The sequence below is a fragment of the Cinclus cinclus genome, chromosome 5, assembly GCF_963662255.1.
Source record: "Cinclus cinclus chromosome 5, bCinCin1.1, whole genome shotgun sequence".
Lineage (NCBI taxonomy): Eukaryota > Metazoa > Chordata > Aves > Passeriformes > Cinclidae > Cinclus > Cinclus cinclus.
In genome coordinates this window covers 29,813,930-29,835,455 of record NC_085050.1, presented here as the reverse complement: position 1 = coordinate 29,835,455, position 21,526 = coordinate 29,813,930, and the positions used below count along the sequence as shown (strand labels likewise).

Sequence of the window (21,526 nt, the reverse complement as noted above, 5' to 3'; positions counted from 1 at the left end):
CTAGGAGTTAGGGCTCATTAACTTGTTGTTGTTGCTACCACACTGCATGTCCTTCCCCAGAAATGTGACTGATGTACAACGGACCATTGGGATATCACAGTCCTGGAAGTGGCTTGCTCTCAAAACTTGTCTCAGAAACACTGAGAAAAAGACAGCACTGCAAGGAGCAAGCTCCAGGTCAGAGTAACCATTTATTGGAAGTTCATTGCAGATGTCATTGATCCACAGTCACTGTGAATCTTAAATACATCTGAAGTGAATGCTGATTGTGGAAATAGATTGATATTACAGCATCTGGGTTTTTTTCAAGGATATATTGTTTGAATAAAAACTTGCCTGGTGGAACCCACAAAAATGATTACTCAAACACAGATACATCTGGAAGCAGAAATATATGCTCTGGTGGGGAAGGTTGCTGAAAAGACTGCTCAACAGCAGAATAAGGACCTGAGACTTAACCCTGAAAGGGAATTTTCCAGTTCCTATTAGTGTAAATAGGAGAATACAGTGTGTTGCAAGTAGCTCTAAGTGATAGCAAGAGAAAAATGGAACTGAGAGGCATGTTTGTCACAAAGCAGTGAGTAAGTGAAGTAAAAAGCAATGACAGAGCAAATGAAATAAAACTGTCCCTAGTAGGAGAGGAAGTACTAGGAACTGGCAAGGGACTGGCAGCCTTGCAGAGAATAAGGGTATTTAGGAGCGTTGGGGTTGCCCTGTATGTTGGGACTAATGGCACACTAGAGTCTTGAGAAAATATGTTCTGAGATAGCACAGAAATGGGGATCTGGGGAATTCACTGGAAATCTAGTCCCAAGAACATGAAATTAAAGGTACAACAAAATAGTGAAGATCATTGTGTGTATTCAGCTGTTGCTGAGGAGGCTTTCTGAATTTTTCCCAATGGAGGTATTCAGGGAGTCATCTTGAAGATACTGTATCCTGACCACAGTGTTAGCACAAGGAGCTTTAATTTAACTGAAACAGAGAAAAAAGGGGGAAGTAATTTGGGCAGCCTCTACTTAGCAGGGAAGGAACAGATCCGGAGAGTGGGAATACAGTACTGGATAGAAGAATATGAGAGAGCAGAAAGCTGGATATAAATGTTAAATATCAGTGAGACCAGCTGTCAGTACAGTTAGCAAGCTAACTTTACTTCTTAAGAAGCATTTTCCTTCTTAGATTTTTGAAAACTGACGAAAGAAACCTAGACTAAATGGAGGTCCTGAGGTGCTGTTGTGGACCCTGCAGGCAAGGCATTGTGATAGGAACACAGCAGAATAGCCAGAGTCAGAGAAGGGCGACTGGTGCAGGAAGAGAACTGTTTCTTAAACAGAATTTCTTGACCCATGAAAGAACTAAACTGGAATCACAAAGAGACCTCAAAAAAATACACTGTGTAATGTGACAATGGCATCATTTTGTCTTCAGAGCATTTGGAATGAGTTTTTAATTTTCAAAAGTCATTGTCTATTTTCTCCTGTTAAAGATGTACTAAAGGTGGTAAAGCATCTAGACAAAGATAATAAAGTCCCTAACAGCCGTCTGCCCAGATATAAAAGATGAGCAAAAAGGGTCGCACATGTTCAGAAAATAACAGGACCAACTTAACCAGACTCTTTCTTACTGTAGCCCATACTATTATATTCAGATATCTGGAAGTAAACACAGGATTATTGTCTTATGTGTCTTTGTTTGCAACTGAAAATATTTTCCAGACTCTATAGAAACTGCCTGATCTCCTGTTTTTAAAGAACATTCCCATTAAAATCTCAAGGTTTATCCTGTTGCACTGTAATTTTCCTCAGTTTCTAAATCCACAGGTTGTTTCTGCATCTTCTTTCACCAGTGCTTAATGTTTTTCTGCCTTGGTCTCTAAAGCCCTGTTCAATTCCCAGGTTCTGGGCTGGGCAGGCTCCTTCCTACACTGTTGCACATTCTCCTCCCAAGGCTTTCCCACACTACAGTTCATTTTTTATCCTTTCCTGTTTCTTAATTTTTGCAGCTCCATGCAGCTTTCCAGTCAACCTTCTGCCAAGGACTTCCCCTCTTTTTCTTACCACCCCTACTCGGTTTTGTAAGAGAGTTAATTGCACAGGCAATTAAGTAATGATATAAAGACTGCATTGCTTCTTTTCTGTGTGCCTAAAAACACATTACATGTCTTAGGCACTGCACAGAGCACGAGACAAGCTTAAACACAGGCACCCTGGAAGGCTTTGGGTACTTTTTCATGGTGTTTCCACCAACAGTTGCTGATGTACACATTCATGAAGTATTAATTTTCTCATGCTAATGACAGTGCACATACAGACAGACTCATGACAGTACACACCTAATTTGGCTGCTGGTTTGTACTTGAAGTTACACCAGCCTGGCTTAGTGGAAGGTGCCCCTGCCTATAGCAGGGGGCTTGGAACTAGATGATCTTTAAGGCCCCTTCCAGCTCAAACCATTTTCCAATTCTGTGACACAGATACCATTTAAATAATAACTAGAATGCAGAGTGCTTATAGACCAATGCATTTCATGCCCTGTGTTTCTCATTCATCTGTCTCCCCACTTGCCTGCTTCCTGAACCCCTAAGCCACAAGGTGGAAAAAAATCGTTCCTCAAGAACACGCCTGCCTGGCATTTTTCGTTAGCACTGACGCTCAAAACATAGGCTGCAAATAAATCCCCATAGACTGATGTCTGTAGAGCAGGTATTTCTTTATTGGAGGTGAGGGGGATATCTCCACCTAACTCACCCACCTTTGCAAAGTGCTGTGGTGTATTTATACAGTTAAGTATTGCTTAGTATTGATGACTAGTGACGGTGTCACTATAACATCATCATATATGTGCCAGAAAAAATTTACATGGTATGATCTCATGGTTATTAAATAGTTCTTGCACACTGCACTTGTGCCTCCCCAGTCTGGGGGTCATTGGGGGGTCTTTGATGAAGGCTTCCAAGGTCTTCGCAACTGAACTTCTCAACTTTGTCTTCAGAGCGTGCACAGTTATGGTGTTTATTAGTCAGTCTGACTGGTCTCAACCAGTCTAAATTCTTTATTTTGTGGCTAATTGGCTTTATATTTGCCAACTTCTCCTTAGTACTGTACTTACCTATCTTTAAAGCCATCCATCCACCTGGTGAGTTTTTTCTTTTTGCTTTTTGTCTGTTCAGCATTAAGCAACTAATTAACCATATACTTAGCCAACCATATACTAGCCATTCCATTGTATAGCAAGTTATTTATATCAGGTTATATAGGTATAAAAAGCTATGATTCAGGTTATATTTATATCAGGTTATATAAATATATCAGGTTATACTGGTATTTTGTAACTCAAACTATATAAGCACCTTGTAACTTTGATCTAAGTTATATACGCATCACCACACAGCCTGCCTAAAAAGTCCGCAGGACACAGAGTAATTAAAAATCGCAGTACTGCCAAAGTGAAAACTGGTACCACGGGTTTTCTCTAAGCGTTGCCAAAGAGAGGCGATTTTATTTCAGACTTTCTGTGCGGAAGTTGCCTTTTGTGGAAGCGCGACTGAAAATTCGCTACGCTGTATCGTAACTACGCGGGCGGTGCCGTGCCGGGCCGTGCCGGGCCGGGCCGGGCCGAGCCGCTCCCGCCCCCGGCGGGCGGGGCTCTGTCATGTGGCCGCCGCTCCGGGAAGCGCCGCTCCGAGCCGAGCCGGGCAGGACCATGGCGGGCGGGGGCCGGGCGCTGCTGGCGCTGCTCGCCCTGGCGCTGCCCGCCTGGGCGCCGGACCCGGTGAGTCTGGCGGGGGACGGGGAGGGCGGACGGGAGCGGGATCGCCCCGGGGCTGGCGGGGGGGGATGCGGCCCTTCCGGACGCGGGAGGCCGGGCGAGCCGCCCAGCCCACGCGTGTGGATGCGCGGCATTGCCTCGCTGCCCCCGCGGGCTCCCCGAGCCCGGGCAGGGCTCCCGTGGCGAGCGGCGCGGCCGCGGCCGTGGCCGTGGGAGGGGCTGTGCCACGGCCGTGTCGGACAAGTCCTTGTACGACTCGCTCCTGTTCGCTCCGGCGCTCGGTTCCGCGCGTCTCTAATGTCGGTGCTGCCCTGTTACACCGCAGCCGCGATTTCCAGAAGGAAAGTTAAGAGTGGGTTACCAGAACCGGGCTAAAAAAGCGCACGGTTCTGAATCTGCTGAGTGTTTGCTGTAGTTCACTCGAGGGGAGCAACGCAGAGCAGGTGGACTCGGTGTGTTGTTTCTTGCTCTCTCGGTTGTTTGGTGGTTTTTTAACTGAGTGAGTGAAATATTTAACTTCTGGTTGAATTGGGAAGCTGGGAAGGCGGGGGTTTGAAGTCGTTTGGAGCAGGCTGGCCTCCATCTCCTGGGCAAGTAAACAGTTGCTGTTGCTTCCTGGTGTATTCCTGAAGCAGCGAAGCATTCTTTCATCTCTTGAAGTTACTAAATTTATTCGTCCTCTATGAAGTGGTCAGGTTTTAAATATCTCTGCATTTCAAAATTGTTTTTGCAATCTATCTTTAAATATCCTAGGAAAACGCTAAATCTTCTATTCTTTGGTTTGCTCCAAGAATTTTTTTAAGCAAATTACATTGATTTCGGGAAGATTAGTATGGGTTTTGTGAAAGGGAAGAGCTGCAGGAAATGATTGTGGACATCTGGATGGTCAATGTTCCCTTACTGTCTTTTCTATGCAGAATCGGACTTTTCTCTCTCCCCTTTCTTCTTTTATTCCAGTCCCATTCTACCAGCCAAGAGCAGCTTCCTAACACTAAAAGCTATCTCCAACTTAAAACACCTCCAGAATTTTAGCCAGAAGTGTCTTGGAGTGTGGAGTCATAGGAGAAAGTGCCAGCTGTCAGCAAAGAACGAACATTTAGAGCTTGATTTGTATTTGATTTCCCTTGGTACATCTTTGCACTTGCACAATGTCCACTGTGTATCCAGGTTGCAGGTTATGCTGCTGTGCAGCCTGCTGTTAGGCTTGGATATTTTATTTTTGTTTGAGGTGCCGGGATGCATCAATTGCTGAAGAATTCTTCCTGAGTGCGCTGGGTCCATCTCATTAGCAAAGAACACAGAAGAAAAATGCCTTGAAGTACATCTCAGAGGTGCAGACTGTCAGTTTAGCTTTAGCTTTCACTGAGGCCCCCTCAACCATACTGACCTTTGTGTCCAAACTGCAATTTTAAGTTGTCTTGTCACTGTTTCTTCAGTACTACAAGAGTACTGCTAGCCCCTGTGTTCAGAAAGATGAACAGCGCTGGGGCTGCTGCAACACAGTGGTGTTGCATTGGCAACATCCCATCAAGGAAGAGGAGCAGAAAGAAAAATGTGTTAGATCACAGAGTTCATAGACCAAAAGATGCTGAATTTAACAGCTTGACTGAAAATATGGAATTATATTTGATAGCTCAAATAGGTATTTTTCTATTTGTTTTTACATAAGAAGGTGAAAAATACAAAATACATAAATATTTGGGAGGGCTGACAGATATAGCCTACCTCAAAAATGAAGAATATAGCCTACCTCAAAAATGAAGAAATAAATAAAATATATAAAGAAAGTGCTAATATTCCTTAAACTTGACAAGCTACATTCATTCTACTTCATATTAATGAAATCAGACTACGTGTCAAAATATTTACTCAGCAGTCATTAAAACATGCATTATTTTTCTGTATTGCAGTCAATGATAATTGTTACTACTTGATTTTTTTTTTACAGTTCACCCAATTAATCTCAACAGCTCACTAGTTATTTGATTTCTGTTACACTTTTTTTATATATACAGTTAGTCAAAATGTAAATCTTCTGTGCTACTTCTACTTCTTATTTCCATCTTTCCCCTTACCATGTTTCTGTTTCATCTGGACTGTGTTACCTTCCTGTTAGTTTTTGGATCCTGTGCTGCCACATGTCTGTTTGTATGTCGTTACATATGTCTCAGTTTGAAAGTTGGCAGTATATAACCAAGATATGCAACCTACTGGTAACAGTAGATTTTAAAAAGCAAAACAAAGGGAGCATTAAATCACCATTCAAGAGTAGCTGTATTGCTCTCAGGGGGTTCAATGCATTTTTGAAAAGCACATTTATAGTGGTAACCTGCTGTTTGGGTCCAGCTTCCAATAGCTTTTTCTGGGGGATGACCTCTGGCTTGTCACATTGGAAACTGAAGGTGATTCTGTCACACTGAAAGGATGTTCCTGCTTTTCTTGGACAGAATTTATTGTTCCTCTTCCAGTGTCAAGCCTCTGCAGAGAGGAGAACCCTGCTGACCACAGTAGTAACTTCATAGCTGTTTATTTTACTCTGGTTATAAAAAGTGCTTGGTTTTTCTGCTGCTACCAGAAAATTCTACAGGTGACTTTTTAATTTTTTTTTTACTTTCTCAGAAAGCTTTGCAGTTAATCTTTAGCTGGTTGCAGAGGATAACAATTTCTTTGTTCCTTGTTAGAACTTTGTGTAAAAAGAACCAAAAACAAACAAACAACAAAACACCCCACTTCTAGTTTTCTGATTGTCTTAATGTCTTTTTTTAAGTTGCTGCCTATGTGCCAGGGGAAGCCACACATGGAGCTGTTGCAGTCACTTGGTTTGTTCTCATTGGAGAAGAGACAGCAATAGGACCTAAGGGAATGGTCTGAAGTTGTGTTAGGGAAGGCTTAAATTGGATATTAGGGAGAGGTTTTTTCACCGAGACTGGTGGAGCACTGTCTGTCAGAGATCAAAAGATGCATTTGGACATGTTCTCAGGCACAGTGTGTGACTCTTGGACTTGTCCCGTACTGGGCTAGGAGTTGGACTTGATGATCCTTGTGGGTACCTTCTAACTCAGGATATTCTGTGATTATTATGCAGTAGTTAACATAAAGAACAGTTAATAATCTCTAATTTCTTCAGCTCAATCAGTTTTGAAAGTTGTACAGGTTGTTTTAGGAATTACTGGCTTCTTTACCTTGCTTTACACATAGACAGGTTAGAAATCTAAAAATATCATGTGTGAGGAGGGAACAGTTTCTCTGTTATCTCTCCTTTTAACTGTTGCTTTCCTCACCTTTTTTTGTGGCTTAGGCTGCAAAGCTCCAGGAAGATAAAAATAGCTGCAGATACAGGATTAAAATCACAGAGTAAAGTGCCAGGAGTGACATAATGTTTAGCACCTTTAGCTTAAAAGCCTCTGAAATCAGTTTTGTACAGGTACCACTGTTTCCTCTGTGAGCGTGGGCTCTACTGACAGAGCAACTGAAATCTCATCCACTTTGCATAACTTTTTTTTGGAAGCTCTATATGTCAGGAAACATTTTGATGGAGGTATTTCCTGAAGGTCCAAATCTGTACATCCATTGCAGTAGGATGTATATATAATGTTACTTTTTTTTCTGATGGATTTTAGCATTGCAGGATGGAAAATTACACAAGACAGTTGCCTCAATACTGTTAAGCATTTGTCTTGCTTTGCACAAAACCTCTGACTTTTGTTGCCTAATTAGTCATCTGATATCCTTCCTACCCTCCTTGTTTTGATGCTTCCTCAGTTTGAAAATTAAATGGCCTTTTGTGTTTTACTTTTTGTTCCAGCTGTGCAAAGGCTATAACTGCACTGCAGTGAAATCTAGGAAACATAAAGCTGCTGGTCTTATACCGTCACCTCATGTGTTGGAAAACCAAAATTCATCTCATGCTTACTCCCACCAACTGGAAACATTAGAAAGAGATAGCATTACTACACACAGAAATCAATCTGAATTTAGAATTGCTCTTTCCAGTTGCAATAACTTAGGCTTGAGTTTAAAGTCTGTGGCATTGTATAAGACATTGTGTTTTCTATATTAATGCATTAAAAACATATAATGAGATTAGCCCAAGGAGAACACTGACATTAAACTTCTTTGTCCCAGTTATGTAGGTGCTGGAGATGATGTCACAGTTTTCACTGAAACAAGAATGCATTATAAGGACACACTAGTAATCTAATTAATACAGCCTACTAAATACTGGAAATCAAGGGTGGGGAGGAAGGGAAGTGGTGGAAGGATCACTCTATATTTTGTTTGTGTTCTGTCTCCCAAACAGTTGTGCTTTGGGAGCTTTTCTATGGGCTCCCAGAACAGCACATGTACCTTTCCTTTACAAGATATATTGTACTTTAAGGAGTTTTCTGAACTTCTCTCACACTTTCAGGACCAAATCTGGCCTGCTCTCAACTGGCTTGAAGCACAAGTGTGGGCGGCCAGTAGGCATTTGCTTGTATGTCTCTGGGTAAAACAGAATTATAATTGGGGCATGTATATGCATATATTTATATATTTATATGCATGCTTTATGTAATTGATAGAAAAACAACCTTGCATTCACTTTGAGCATGCCTAAAATAGTTCTCAAACTTTCATTTGCAACTAGCCATGCTTCCAGGAATTAAGGTATATTTTTTAGTCACATTCCTGAATTGCACCCCACACAATGTTTAGCACCACTTCAGCAGCACTTCTCCACACTGAATCCAAAGTCGTGCCATATAGCTCATTCCACCAACTGAGGGATTGCCCAAAGTTCATTATGTTTTCCCTGGCCCAGCTTAACACTAAACATAATTAGGAATGACACTATGAAATGGGATTATGAATTGGACGAACAGAACAGACTGGTCCATACTGAAATCTAAGGTTCCTGAACTTGTATAAAGAATATGCTTTTGAAGTGCTCTTCATTAAATCACATGGAGTAAAAATATATACAATTTGTATATTTGTCATACCCCTGTGGTTGCCCTGGACTACATTATACAAGTTGTCTAAAGGTCTGTCAGACAGCATAGGGAAATTGCTGCTGGTCCGTCCTCTTCTATTTTCCTCTTTCCAAGGTCCCGAGACTTCGAATTAACTGACTAGTCCTAAAGGTTTAACTAAGTCTACTAGAATAATAGTGCTTTAACAAAGAAGCTAAATAGTAATGTTCCATTGTCTTTGCAGTATGGAGAAGAATGCAGGAGTAAAATGTACCCTCCTTCAGGACCAACGTAAGTAATCTGAATTCAACTTGTCTAGCAAATTACAGAGAAGTTGTGATTTGCAAGTCTGAACAAGGATTTTTTCTTGCACCTTGTTCCTGTTGCAAGTCTACAAAATGCTAGTTACAGATGGGAAGCTCCTATTTTGTCAAATGTTTTTTCAGAGCCTTCTTTAAATCTGATCTCTGGTATTTCTCTCTCAGGTTCAAAGGGAATATACCCACATACATCGTAAATCTCGATTTACCTCCCAGCAAAAGGTGGGATGAATTGATGCATGACAAAAAGACAGAGGTAAGAAATGCAGAGCTTGCTCTGAAGTTTAGCAGATATAAAACTAGCACATAGCCTTTTATTTTGAGAAAAGTTTTAAAAGTGTATGAAAGGGATAATATTTTCAGTTGACTTCTAATATTATTCTATTCCAAAATAATTGCTTGGGTAATTTTTTTTTTCTGTTTAACACTTAAGCTAGCAGCATCAATTGTAGATGCACTGGTGTTTGGGATGGTGAGATGTAAAAACCAGTGTGCCATAAACAAGCGTGTGCCATTCCATTTATCAAATCTCCTTAGTCGTGAAGTGGTGCAGAATGAAGAGGGAGTAGCACACCAAAGAAGCAGCCTTGGTAAACTGAGGTGAAACTGAGGCAGCATCTCTTCTCTGCACCTCCCTACTTTTCTTGAAGTGCTACATGAGATGATGAAATGGCAAGGAGGAAATTAAGAACTTCCTGCCCTTTTCAGGAATGCTGGTTGTAGCACTGGTGTTTACATAGCACAAATAATTTTTTTTAATATCTGAGCCTATTTCAAGCTACTTAAAACAGCTGTTCTGAAAATGGCTGAAAATTTAGTTCAGTAATTCTTAATTTCTCAAACAAGGCCAGGGCCTTCTATTCCCCTTGACTTTGGCCATTCCACACTGAAAGCCAGATAAGTTCTACTTACATGCTAATATTCATTTTAAAAGTCTCATTTAAGCCAGTGGGCGTTGGAAGCTTCAGGTTTCACCTTAAATTCTGAAGAGTTTTATCTCTTGTGTACTTTGGAATTAGATCACATGGAGTGGAACTCTTACTTGCAACATTTACAGGTTGCAAATTGAAAGTATGTGCTTTTATAAGAAATTTATTGAGTGTTTTTATCTTCAGTAACATCAGTGCTTAAGCTTAAAATTAATATTTTGAAAGATAGAAGAGTGCAGAGTGCTAAAATGTGTTCAAAGGAGCAGAACATAAGGATGGCTTTCCTGTAATTTGTTACTTCTGGTAGAAGGACACATTGGAATTAATCAAGAAAGTTACTTGACCAAAGCTTGAAGAATGATTCTATTGGGGAGCTGGGGGTACTCATCTCACCAAGAGGTGACATTTAGCAGTTTATTTAAGTATGTATTTTTCACAACAAAGTGGTTTTTTTCAAAAGTCTGTCAAGGAGTCCTGTTCGTATTCTAGCAATTCTTCTGCTTAAGATCTTCTATTCAACAAAACCCTTTGCTCTTTTTAGCTGAAGACTGTGGTCCAGAATATTAAAGATATAGCAAATACCTTCTTCCCCAGTGGCAAAGTTGTTGACATAGTGGATAACAAAATAGTAAGTATTTTCAGCTTAATGATTTTATCACTGTGTGCTCTGACTAAAGAATTAGAATGCTTCTAAATCTGGCAGTTAAGAACTTTCAAAGTTATTAATTTACAAGTTCTTAATTCCACTTCCAGAACAGAACAAAAATGCTATTTCAAACAGTCTCTCTGAAATTTTGCCTTCTTGTCTACTCTGAATGACTGAAACCATAAAACAAAAAATACATGTCTCTTCCTCCTCTAATTTTTCCAAAGATCTTTTCAAGCTTGGATTAGTAACACTGGACAAATATGCCACAGACTTAGTTACTGTAGCAAAACACTGGACTAAAATTTTTTACCATATTCCACTTCTTTTGAACAGTAGAGTAAAATCATATTTTGAAAACTGTAATAAATGTCTGATCACAGGGACACCTTTGACCAGGCGCCACCTTAAAAATTAATTTGATTCTGATTAAAGTAAGCTTTGGCACAGAACAGGGGAGAGCTGTGTAGGGTTAGAGACAGCGAAAGATCAGATCTCTACCCCATCTTTAGTTACAGCATATCCTTCTGTGCTTGAGTGGGGTGGACATAAAGGCAGCTTTTACAGGTGCCATGCCAATGTGTGAAAGTCAGGGATGCCCATAAACACTGACATTGAGCTCCACTGCAGCAGAACTTTTAATTTTTATGAGTCGTACTTCACTTTTCTGTCTGTTGCTGCTAAGAGAGGCTGTGCTCATGTCCATTGCTCACGTCAGTGTTTTGATAAGTTAAGTTTTACTTCCCTCAAGTGTATACTTGTCTTCAAAGGACTCTGCAAACATCCTCAAGTTCTACAGGTTGCAGAGAAATTAAACACTCAATAGCTATGAGAAAAGTGTGCCTGTTGAGGAGACATTTGTTACAAGTTACAAAATACTGTTAATTTAAACATATATCATACAAAACTTTTCCTTTCAGGCTCATCTGACTGCCACACTTCCTTATCCTTTCAATGAAGAGCTCCAAGGGATTGCAAATTCATCTGGGATTCCTTTGGGTAACATTTTCCAACACTTTATTAACATAGTGGAAAGCTGAATACAGACTCATTTAAAATTAGTGTGTTTACCAATATACAGTTAGTTGCAGTCATCTGTGACTTTTAAGTATTAAAAGTTATCAATTACATCTCACACTTAACAAAAACAGTGTTTTAGAGGAAAAACTGGATAAATCACATAAGCCTTTTATGAGGCTGGGACTTCTCTGTAGAGCTGTAAGTTCTCACTCCTAGGTTTTGGGAAGTGGAGCAAGTCTCAGTTCCTGTGCACCAAAATGTGAGAGAATCCTTTATTCTTGTTGGTTTTGCACTCTGCTGTGTGTCTCCTGTTGACATAGAAAGAAGTCAAGGCTCATTTTCCTACTGTTCTTTCTCTCCCTTGTGGTCCTTGCCACATCCTTCTGCCTTCCCTCTGTAGTTCCTGCAAAAGAAGACCATGCCAGGTGAGGAGTAGGCACTGAGTTCTTCCAGAATTGAGACAGAGAAGGAGCACTGCGTGTTTGCAGTGCTTCCCTCCCACAGGAGCAGTACACCTGCTGCTAGCAGCAGCTCTCATGGGGCAGTAGTGGTACATACAGCAGCTTTCTTCTTTACAGTGAATTTTATAGCTTGTTTTGAAGTTTCCAGAGGAGGAAGTAGCAATGACTGTCACTTCTGTGCAAGGTAAGGCAGAAGGTCAGGGGATTCTGATCCCTCTATTTGCCTTTCAGGAAGCTCTTGATTTTGCTGAACCACTCATTTTAAAGATCAAAGGAGATTTAAATTGAAATATTTAACAGAAATATTACAGAATACTGAATTTTGCACTATGCTTTTTTCTAACCAATTTTTTTCTGTTCATGGTAAGTTTCAAACTATTGAACTTTGTTTCTTCTTTTTCTAGGGGAAATCGTTATTTTTAACATTTTTTATGAAATTTTTACCGTATGTACGTCAATAGTGGCAGAAGATAAAACAGGTAATGCAACCCAAAATGGTGGTAACAATTTTATTTTATGTAGAAGAGGGTCCAACTCAGTTATGCAAACACATTTCTCCTCAGCTACAGGCAGTAAGGTCTATTAAAGAGACGGAAAGGTAATAATAATACCTAAAGACTGATAAGAAAATGTATTCCCAGAGAAAGGGAATAATAGTTCCTAAGTGTCTTAGGTTTAAAAAAAAAAAGGACAAAAATACTTTAAAAGGTAGTTTGGGTTTGGTTGTGTCAGATGGTGAGTTTTTTGTAATTGGTTGGTTGGGGTTTTTTATAGTTGGTATTTTTGTTTCTAGGGGGAAAGAAACAGCAGCAACACACCTGAAACTTTCTCAGTGCCATGCAGGATTTTGCAGCTAGTTTCTAGATATTGCATGTGTATGCTGGTAGAAAAAATGGACAGTCTCTTCTAAGAAAAGAGACTCTTCCATTCTCCTACTTAGTTCTGCAGTCCTTGTCTGCACGTGTTCCAACTTAGGAAGTTTCTAAGGGATTCTCAGAGGACTTACAAACATTTCACTTTTAGAGGAAGCTCAAGGTGTTGCCATTGCACTAAGATAAGGTGGAAAGATTAGACGCTGAGATAGACAGCAGTTTGCAAGATTACTTGATTTCAGTTATGGTAAAACACTTCTGTGACCAATAAAAACTCATCATTATATTGCAGTTATGAGAAGGGCAAGTAGAGAATGCTATTTTCCTTGCCCACTTTCCCAGGTATTTGACTGCTTACTCATTTCTTGGGTTTCTATACTGAAATTTGTCTATTTCTTTGGAAAATTGTATTTAATTATTTATTGTTGTATAGGGAAACTGTACCACGCCAGAAACTTGGATTTTGGACTCTTCTTAGGGTAAGTACTTAAACTTGTGACTGTTTTTTGTAAACCCAGAGAAAAAGCAAGCTGAACTTGAAATAGCTACATACCTTCTTTGAGTCTTCCTTGGACGTCTGTAAGACGTGACAAGTAATTCTCCATTATGGCTTGTGAAAAAAAGGCTAAAATGAAAAGATCAGAATGTTCTGCTGATGTTATGTCAAACTACCTCAAGTGCATGAAGAACGGGGTTTTTTTTGCTACTTACTTTTTTTCTCAGCTCCAGTTCAAACTGTGTCAAACCAAAGAATGGCCCAAGTAACCTGATCTCTGAGGCACAGTGTATCTTGTTCTTCACATGAAGGGATGAAGCAGCAATTGTAATATATGCAGTGAAATGGGGATTGGATTGGGGTTTGGGGTTTTAGTGAATTCTTAATTTATTTTAGTGAATTCCCCTCTTCCCCCCGTTATTTTACTGTGCTCCAATGGCACTTGCCATCATTCTTCATTTCCATACAAACTCTGTAGTTTGTTGCCCAGCACTCAATAGTTCTCCTTTCATACCCTGTGATCAGGTAATTCAGTGTTTGCTTTTATTGTCCCAGTATATTTTGTAATATCACTCATCCAGATGATGCTCAATGCACAATTGGAATTTAAATGCTCATCTTTATTAGAATTCTTACCTACCTGTTAAAAACTCACATGTTACCTACTGTGACTCCACCTGTCCCTTGGCTTGTCTTGTGTTGGACTTCTCACTTGTCAGAAATACTGTGAGCATGCTTTCTGAAAATTAAGGAAAGTTTCAAAGCTGCTCCTAGAGTCTGGATTATTTCCAGAGAATTTAACGGTCTGCTAAGTGCTCTTTATCAACCTTTTGCCTACAAACTGGTCTGCCTTATTTTACAAACTCGAATTGGTGCTTCCCTTCATGTAGAGCAAATCCAGTAGTACAAGGTTTCTTTTCTGCCTTTGAAAAATAAGAATTCAAAATTTGGTGTCACAGTCAGTACCTGTGGCTCCCTTTGCCAGCAGGTAGAGAACAAAGTTATGTGTTCAAAACAAACCAGATGTCACAGTGGTGCTGTTTAATCCTGAGCAATGTATGTGTTCTTGGTTCAAACTGAACTTAATTCTTTTCACTGCCTGCCTGTGCATTTAGACTTCTTAGTTGTTCCTGCTGGTCTTGCTCACGTAACTACAAAGCAGTGATGTTGGCTGACATGAGTAAGATCAGAGGACAGGCATCACACACAGGATGTCTGCATGCTGTGAAGGGAAGCTTTGAAAACTGCTGAGAGAAGGAAGTTTCAAATGCTGTATTATCTCCTGCAGGTGGGATATTAAAAATAATTCCTGGACGTTAACTCGGGAACTGAAGCCTTTAGTGGTACTCTTGGACTTTCAGAGAAACAACAAAACAGTGTTCAAGTCCACAAATTTTGCAGGATACATAGGCATGGTGTCTGGAGTCAAACCAGTAAGTATGGGGATGGGGCCTTGATGCTTCAGACTTTCCTTTAATATTAATACTTTTTCCGCTTTCATGCTCTGCCTTGGGATGTTTTCCAGTAAATGATCTCTTAATTGTTCTGGTGCACAGCATAGCTGCTTGAAGACAGAAAGAAAACAATGCTGCACCCTTCCTTGTGAAAGGAGATTGCCTAAATAAAATGTTTCTGTTTGGACGGTTCTTAAATGCAGCATTAAATTTCAAATGTGAACAGGAGTGAATACAAAGTGCTGAAGTGGTTAGAGTTTCTTGCTGGCTAATAGCTAATGCTGTGATCCCAGAGGTGAAACAGCACACTTGTGCTATTTAATTCTTTCTGCAATCCTTCTTGGAAAAGGCTGTCCTGCATTTTAAGATTTTTTTTGTTGTTGGGTTTATGTTTAATAGGCTCCTGGAATCTGGGGTTCATATAAGTCTTAAAAACCAGCAGTACAGAGCTACATCAGGGTGTCCTACTTACCACAACTTCTCCTTTTCTGTATGCTCTATCTTCTGTTGTAGGTAGTGTTTCTTGTAGAGCATTTCTGGCCTGAATCCCTGCATTGTATCCATTTATCTTTTTCTTCTGCTCAAATAAATTGGGAAGATCCCATTCTGAAAATTATTCAGTGTAGCTGAATTCAGTTTTGTCTGAAACATTAGTTGCAGAAGACTAAGATTTGGGGTTGAATTGTGTGTTCCAAATAGCATGGACTGCAGAGTGTGTAGGTGCATGCCCTTGTGAATAGCAGTAACATATCAGGGTGTGCTCAGCACTGGGACTTAAGATAGATAGTACTCAGAGGTCTGAGAAGAAGGTGACATGCAGCAGGGAAAGAAAAACTGCTAATTCAGTGATGCAACACAGACCAAGAAGAAAAAATGGCCACAGGCCTGACTTGCTTAGCATAAAAGCATGCCTTGCTGACTGTCTGCCAGGTCAAAAAACTCATTTCTACTTATTCAAGCCATGATAAATTAGGTTCTTCTCTACATGAGCTTGATCTTGCAGTCCATTGCTCAAGGGGGAAGAGTCTAACAAACAAGAAGCTCATTTGTCATCTAAATTGCAATGCTGCCTCTTGTTTATTACTGGTACTCGTGGGCTGGCAATGGCTGAAGGTTGGCTTGTTTAATGCTTTTCAGAACTTGTTCACTCTGACAATGAATGAGCGTTTCAGTCTTGATGGTGGTTATGTGGGTGAGTAATGTTCATTTCTTTCATTATTTCTGCCCAAGTTTTCCAGACCTTGGGCAAACCAGTTACTTTAATAAACAGGCACACAAATGATGAAAAGTTTGCAGATGAGTAAGATAAAACACAGCTCATTTTAAAACCAGCTGTGAAAGTTAGACTACCATGAGTGAACTGTCTGAAAACAAATTATTGTGATATTTTGCAGGAATCTTCGAATGGTTTCTTGGTAGAAGAGATGGTATGTGGATGGGCTTTCTTACAAGAACAGTATTAGAGAATGCTACAAGGTATTCCTTCTCCCTCTAAGTATTATGCTAATTTAATCCTCTTTGCATTCAACTAGCTTGCATACTGTAGATGTAAGCTTAATATCCTGTGATACAGATACCTCCCTAGTGGCCTTAACTTTCAATAGTTCTGGTTTTGCTGGTGCTCGGGGGCAGGAGGCAAAGCATTGCACATGATCCCTCAAGTATTTTTTCTCAGATTTCTTTTTTCCTGATGAGCCTGTTGGTAATCTAAATGCATGACAGCATTCTGCATCAAAGCACATCCATAAGAAGTAACCAGAAACAAAGCTGTTATACAATAAATGAATTCAGTGGAATATGACACAGTATGTCATCACTTTACTCATGTTTTAAGCGTAGAAAAAGTGCAAAGAGCACCTCTAAACAATCATACTTTAAGTACAAAACGAGATGAGAAGCTTTGCTTAAATGTGTTCCTTTATCATGATCCCGTCTCCTCATACATGCATGAAATGGGAAGAAAGGCTTGACTACCCAAACTTTTCCTGGGTCTGTGAAATTTCCTCTTCAGTACTTGAACCATTTATAGCATTTAATAGTGCAACATTATTCTACCCACAGTTACCAGGATGCAAAAGACAGACTGGCAAAAACAAGACTTCTGGCTCCAGCTTACTTTATTCTGGGTGGAAAAAATTCTGGAGAAGGGTGTGTGATAACTCGATCCAGGACAGCTGCTCTGGATATCTGGGAGTGAGTATGCATGACCTGACACCTGACTCAGTCTTCAGAAGAGGACAGGTTCCACCAATAATTGTGTGCTCTGTTTCTTGTGACTGCTGTTGTACAAGATCTCACTTCTTTACCATCACTGAAAAATATCACAGCAAGCCTAAAAAATAATGCACCTGTATATAGTATATACTGTATACAAATATTTATTTATATTTATATATACTTAGAGAAGCAAAACACAAACTTAGGCCTCTTTTCCAGCCTTGATATCAAGAAGGGCACATGGTATGTGTTAGAAACCAACTACGATCGCTGGAAGCCTCCACTGGTGCTGGATAATCGAAGAGGACCTGCAATGAAATGCCTGAACCAGACAACACAAGAGGTAAACATCCTCCAAATACCACATATCCTGCTGGTCTGAAACTCCCAAGTTGCAGTACTGACCTGACACAGCCAGGAGCATTCAGGTTGTTTTCAAGCACTGGTGCAATGACACAAGTGGCTGATGATTTTGTGATAACTTGTCTCTGCTTCTGGGCTATAAGAAGCTGATTTGTTACATGGGGGAGGTTTATGGGTTTTTGTTTATTCGTTTGTTGATTAGTTTTGGGTTATTTTGGGGCATTGTTTTGTTTTTATGGTTTGGGGTTTTGGTGGTTTTAGCGGGGAGTTGGTTTTTTTGGGATTGTTTTTTATTTGGTTTGTTGGGGTTTTTTTGTTTGGTTGATTGGTTTGTTTTGGGCTTTCTTTTCATCCAGGTGGGTTTCCTGAAAGTATTTTCAGCAGCTGCATATGCAGGAGGATACCCAGAGATACTTTGAGAAAGATCCTGTGGTGTTTTCAGGGTAGTTTTAACAGTGAAATTCAAACACACGCTCTCAGGCAGCAAACACACTTTAAGTGTTCCATGCTCTACTAAGAGCTGGTCTGGTCAAATTTTTGCAGCCCACATTCTTCTGATTTCAAAGTGTTATGGGAATCTTGTACTCTTAAAGCTGTATCTTGCTATTTAACTGAGGTGTAAAAAAGTTAGTTCTCAGCACTCACATTAACAGATTAATGCCCCTTAATATCAGTGTATTATTTTCTTTCAGAATCTCTCCCTACCAGCAATTTACGATGTTCTCTCCACAAAGCCTGTCCTCAATAAGGTAATGCTTCTGGTTTTTTTTAGGAAGTTTAGACTGGGGAGCAGACCACTAACTACTGTACATCTAAGGAGGAGGCTTCAGTGGTACATTCAGGGTCTTTTAGGTGAAAACGTGAATGTAAAAACAAATTTCACATTACTTTTTAAAAGCAAAATGTAATTGCTGGAATAGCTATTTTCCAAAGGCCCTATAGCTTTAAAATTCTTGGTAGCCTGAGCCCTTTCCCCATAGCTGGTCCTGGTTTGAGGCAGGAGCTGCTCTGCAGACATCTTGAGCACCCTTCTAACCAGAATTAATGCATGATATATGTCTTTGTAAATTCACATAAACCAAGTTAATATACCTCATGATTTAAGCATACTACGGGCACATTATTCTTGCAACACAAGAGGTTTTAGTCTGACCTTAAAATTTTGGTGTTTAGGAAAAAAGAACAACCTAAAGGAAATAGTTTTTAAGACTTTTTGAATCATGAAGTTTAGTTCCTGTGTTAAGTGGAGGCAGCATTCTTGACTGAGAATGCAGACAAGTCATAGTTGCATGTTGTTGACTAAAGAAGGTAAATGCTCATTTTAGTAGAACTGTTCTGCTGTATCAGAGAGTGTTTTTCACCAATTCCTGTGATGTGACTGATTTTCTTCTTTCTTCTTCCTCCCCCTGCCCATTAGCTGACCGTGTGCACAACGCTGATGGAGGTGTACAATGGCCATACAGAAACTTACCTGCGGGAATGCCCAGATCCCTGTAGTCCTTGGTAGCCCTGTACCCCTCCTGTGTTAGAAGCTGCTGGTCCAGATTGACAGTCCTCCACAAGAAAATGCTTCTGGAAAGAGATTTCTCAGTCTAACTCCTTTGTTCAGAAATCTAATAGCTCTATAGAAATGGCAAAGTGCTTCTAACAATGAAGGACCCTAACTCACAGCAGACTCTTCTTGCTTTGTAACCAGCAGTTCTGCTGACAAGAAATGTATCCTCATGAGTGTCTGGTATGATTTCAGCCATTCTGCCAAAGGAGTTCAGCAGTTAGTTTTAGATCTCTTCAGTCTTGGCAGTATTCTTGGTGTGTTGTTGGTTGGGGGTTTGTTAATTTTTGGTTTTTTTGGTTTGGTTTATTTAGATTTAAATCCTTCTAAAGGATACAAGTTATAATGGCACCTACCAAGCATCAAAAAGAATTGTATATAAGAAGACATCTGGGACAATACAATCCTTTCATAAGCACTTAAAATTAATTGCTATTGTTCTGGTATAATATGAGGATATGTCTGATATGTCCTTTTATAAAATAACCTAGCAAGTGTCATATTTAGTCACAGAAACAAGGTCATGGGCAAATATCTGAAACAAGATCTGAGCCAAGAATGTCTTGCTACTGATTTATAACTCTTGGTGAAGCTCTTTCTTGGCCTGTTAACAAATGTGGGTTTTTTAATACAGGTTTTTCTGTTGTCTCAAAAAAAAAAAAAATACTGATACAATAAAGATACTTTCTGTGTCCAAAGTACACATGTACTGATTTTGTCCTTCAGTCTAAGACATCATGCATGTTAGATACCACACAGCATAAACTGCTTTCATTTCCAAATAGACTGTCTGAAAAACTGATTTCTTCTGATTTTGTGAACTGGTAGTTAAAGCTATTATCATAATAAGGTAATTGGGTTGTTTTGGGAAGATTTTGGTTGGTTTGCTTGTTTGAAAGGATGCCAAGTCAAGATTACACCATTGTCTGGAATTCAAGTTAAGAAAGAAAGGTCCTTTAGAGAGAGGTAGTAGCACACTAATATCCTAGGATGCAGATAATGTAGGAGGCAGTAGTTTTACCTGTGCCACTGCCTGCATAGCTGGGACTAGCTTACAGCTCCAACTCCTGTGTTTTCTAACACACGAAGAGAAGACACAGCAGCGTCAGCTTAGGGGCTGTTATCTATAGTGGTTCATTTGTGATCTTTTCTTAACCCTCTAGGAAGGAGGTGCTATTCATATTCCCATCGCAGCAGGAATTCAAAGGTGCCAGGACTGTAAGGGAAGTGTTTGCTCTCTCTTTGGTGTCTACAGAGACAGTATTGCATAAGGCATTCCAATTAAAACCTGCAAGTTCATGACATCCAGTCACAATGGGACTCTTGATAGCCAGGACATGCAGAGCAGTACTAGTGTAATTCAGAAGTTGAGAACACAGTATACTACAGCTTCCTGTTCCAAACACTGAAGGGTATTAAAATATTTGTCCCCATAATTAGAAATTTAACACTAAGAAGGGTACAGAAGGGGAATCACGTGATTACCCAAAATAATCTCTTCAGGGAAAAAGCAGTGGATTCCCTAACTGGTCATTTAAGAGTCAGCTGAACAGTGTGCTGGGCTTTCTTATCTAGATTGGGCTTTTGCCAAAGAGATTAGACCATCCTTGAGGTTCTTTTCAGCTCCATGTTTTATGGTTAAAAGATAACCTTTAATCATTCCTTGTTTCAGTAGCCAGGTTGCCATTTTACTGCAAACTCAATTTTTAGTAGAGGCTCTCCTTCCAGCAGCATTGGAAGAAGCAGAGACAACACGAATTATATTTATCCAATAAATTTAGCAGCTTAAAAAAGATAGAAAAGATAAAGAAACACAGCTTCTGGTTGAAGAAAATGGAACACTGATATTCTAGGCCTTAGAACAATGCCTGTAGTAGCACAGCAAGAAGCAATTCAGGGGGATGCTAACACTGACAAATTGAGAGCACACAGAAATCAACATCCCACTGATTAAACAAGGGACAATCTAATTGCACATCTAATTTCTTTTTTAACTGAAGCATGCAAGCAGTGTGTTAGCATGATTGTACTCCCAGGGTCCATTTTTAATCTCAACTATGAATATTGAATCTATGTAAACCAAATATAACAACACAATTTAAATTAGTGAAAAATGCATGTGTGAAATGCAGCTCCTGGGCTATTTGATTCATAAAAGACAATTAAACCAAGTTGGGTGTTGCAGTCTGTACTGCAAAGAGCCCATCATGTATTTCTGAGTGCACACCTAAACCTGGTAGAGGATTGTTCGGATTTATGTGGATTGAAGTTGTGTAACAGCCATAATCAAATTACCTTGTAATTTAAAAATCAGTTTACTTGTCTAATTAGTCGTCCCACTTTAGCATATGTAGAACAAGGTAGTGTAGACTACAGTTATTAAGTAATGTCCCTTGTGTAAGCCAATCCACATTTCCACACTTGAAATTGCTTTACAATTGCAAAAGGACAGCTAAATTCCATGGATGTCTGTCCA

The 21,526-nt window shown here is 39.8% G+C and overlaps 1 protein-coding gene across 2 annotated transcripts; it reads left to right on the top strand.

Annotated features, from left to right (window-relative positions):
* Positions 1 to 73: 73 nt before the first annotated feature.
* Positions 74 to 19,728, top strand: ASAH1 (N-acylsphingosine amidohydrolase 1). Of its 2 annotated transcripts, none has more exons than XM_062492821.1 (14): positions 74 to 177; positions 8,965 to 9,011; positions 9,206 to 9,296; positions 10,511 to 10,597; positions 11,536 to 11,614; positions 12,501 to 12,575; positions 13,402 to 13,447; positions 14,753 to 14,897; positions 16,056 to 16,110; positions 16,313 to 16,394; positions 16,980 to 17,111; positions 17,355 to 17,478; positions 18,191 to 18,247; positions 18,916 to 19,728. In XM_062492821.1, the coding sequence occupies exons 2-14, from the start codon at positions 8,989 to 8,991 to the stop codon at positions 19,003 to 19,005; spliced, it is 1,086 nt and encodes a 361-aa protein (XP_062348805.1). In that variant the 5' UTR covers positions 74 to 177; positions 8,965 to 8,988; the 3' UTR covers positions 19,006 to 19,728. The 2 variants fall into 2 exon arrangements, with proteins under 2 accessions (XP_062348805.1, XP_062348804.1); XM_062492820.1 differs by lacking the exon at positions 74 to 177 and adding an exon at positions 3,652 to 3,771.
* The last annotated feature ends 1,798 nt before the right edge of the window (positions 19,729 to 21,526 follow it).

What these genes read in the sequence shown, in the direction of transcription:
- ASAH1 (XM_062492820.1), top strand. Translation starts at nt 3,652, where the DNA reads ATGTGGCCGCCGCTCCGGGAAGCGCCGCTCCGAGCCGAGCCGGGCAGG. An exon ending in TCTTGATGGTGGTTATGTGG is followed by an intron (nt 16,111 to 16,312) that starts GTGAGTAATGTT and finishes GATATTTTGCAG; the next exon opens with GAATCTTCGAATGGTTTCTT. An exon ending in GTATTAGAGAATGCTACAAG is followed by an intron (nt 16,395 to 16,979) that starts GTATTCCTTCTC and finishes TTCTACCCACAG; the next exon opens with TTACCAGGATGCAAAAGACA.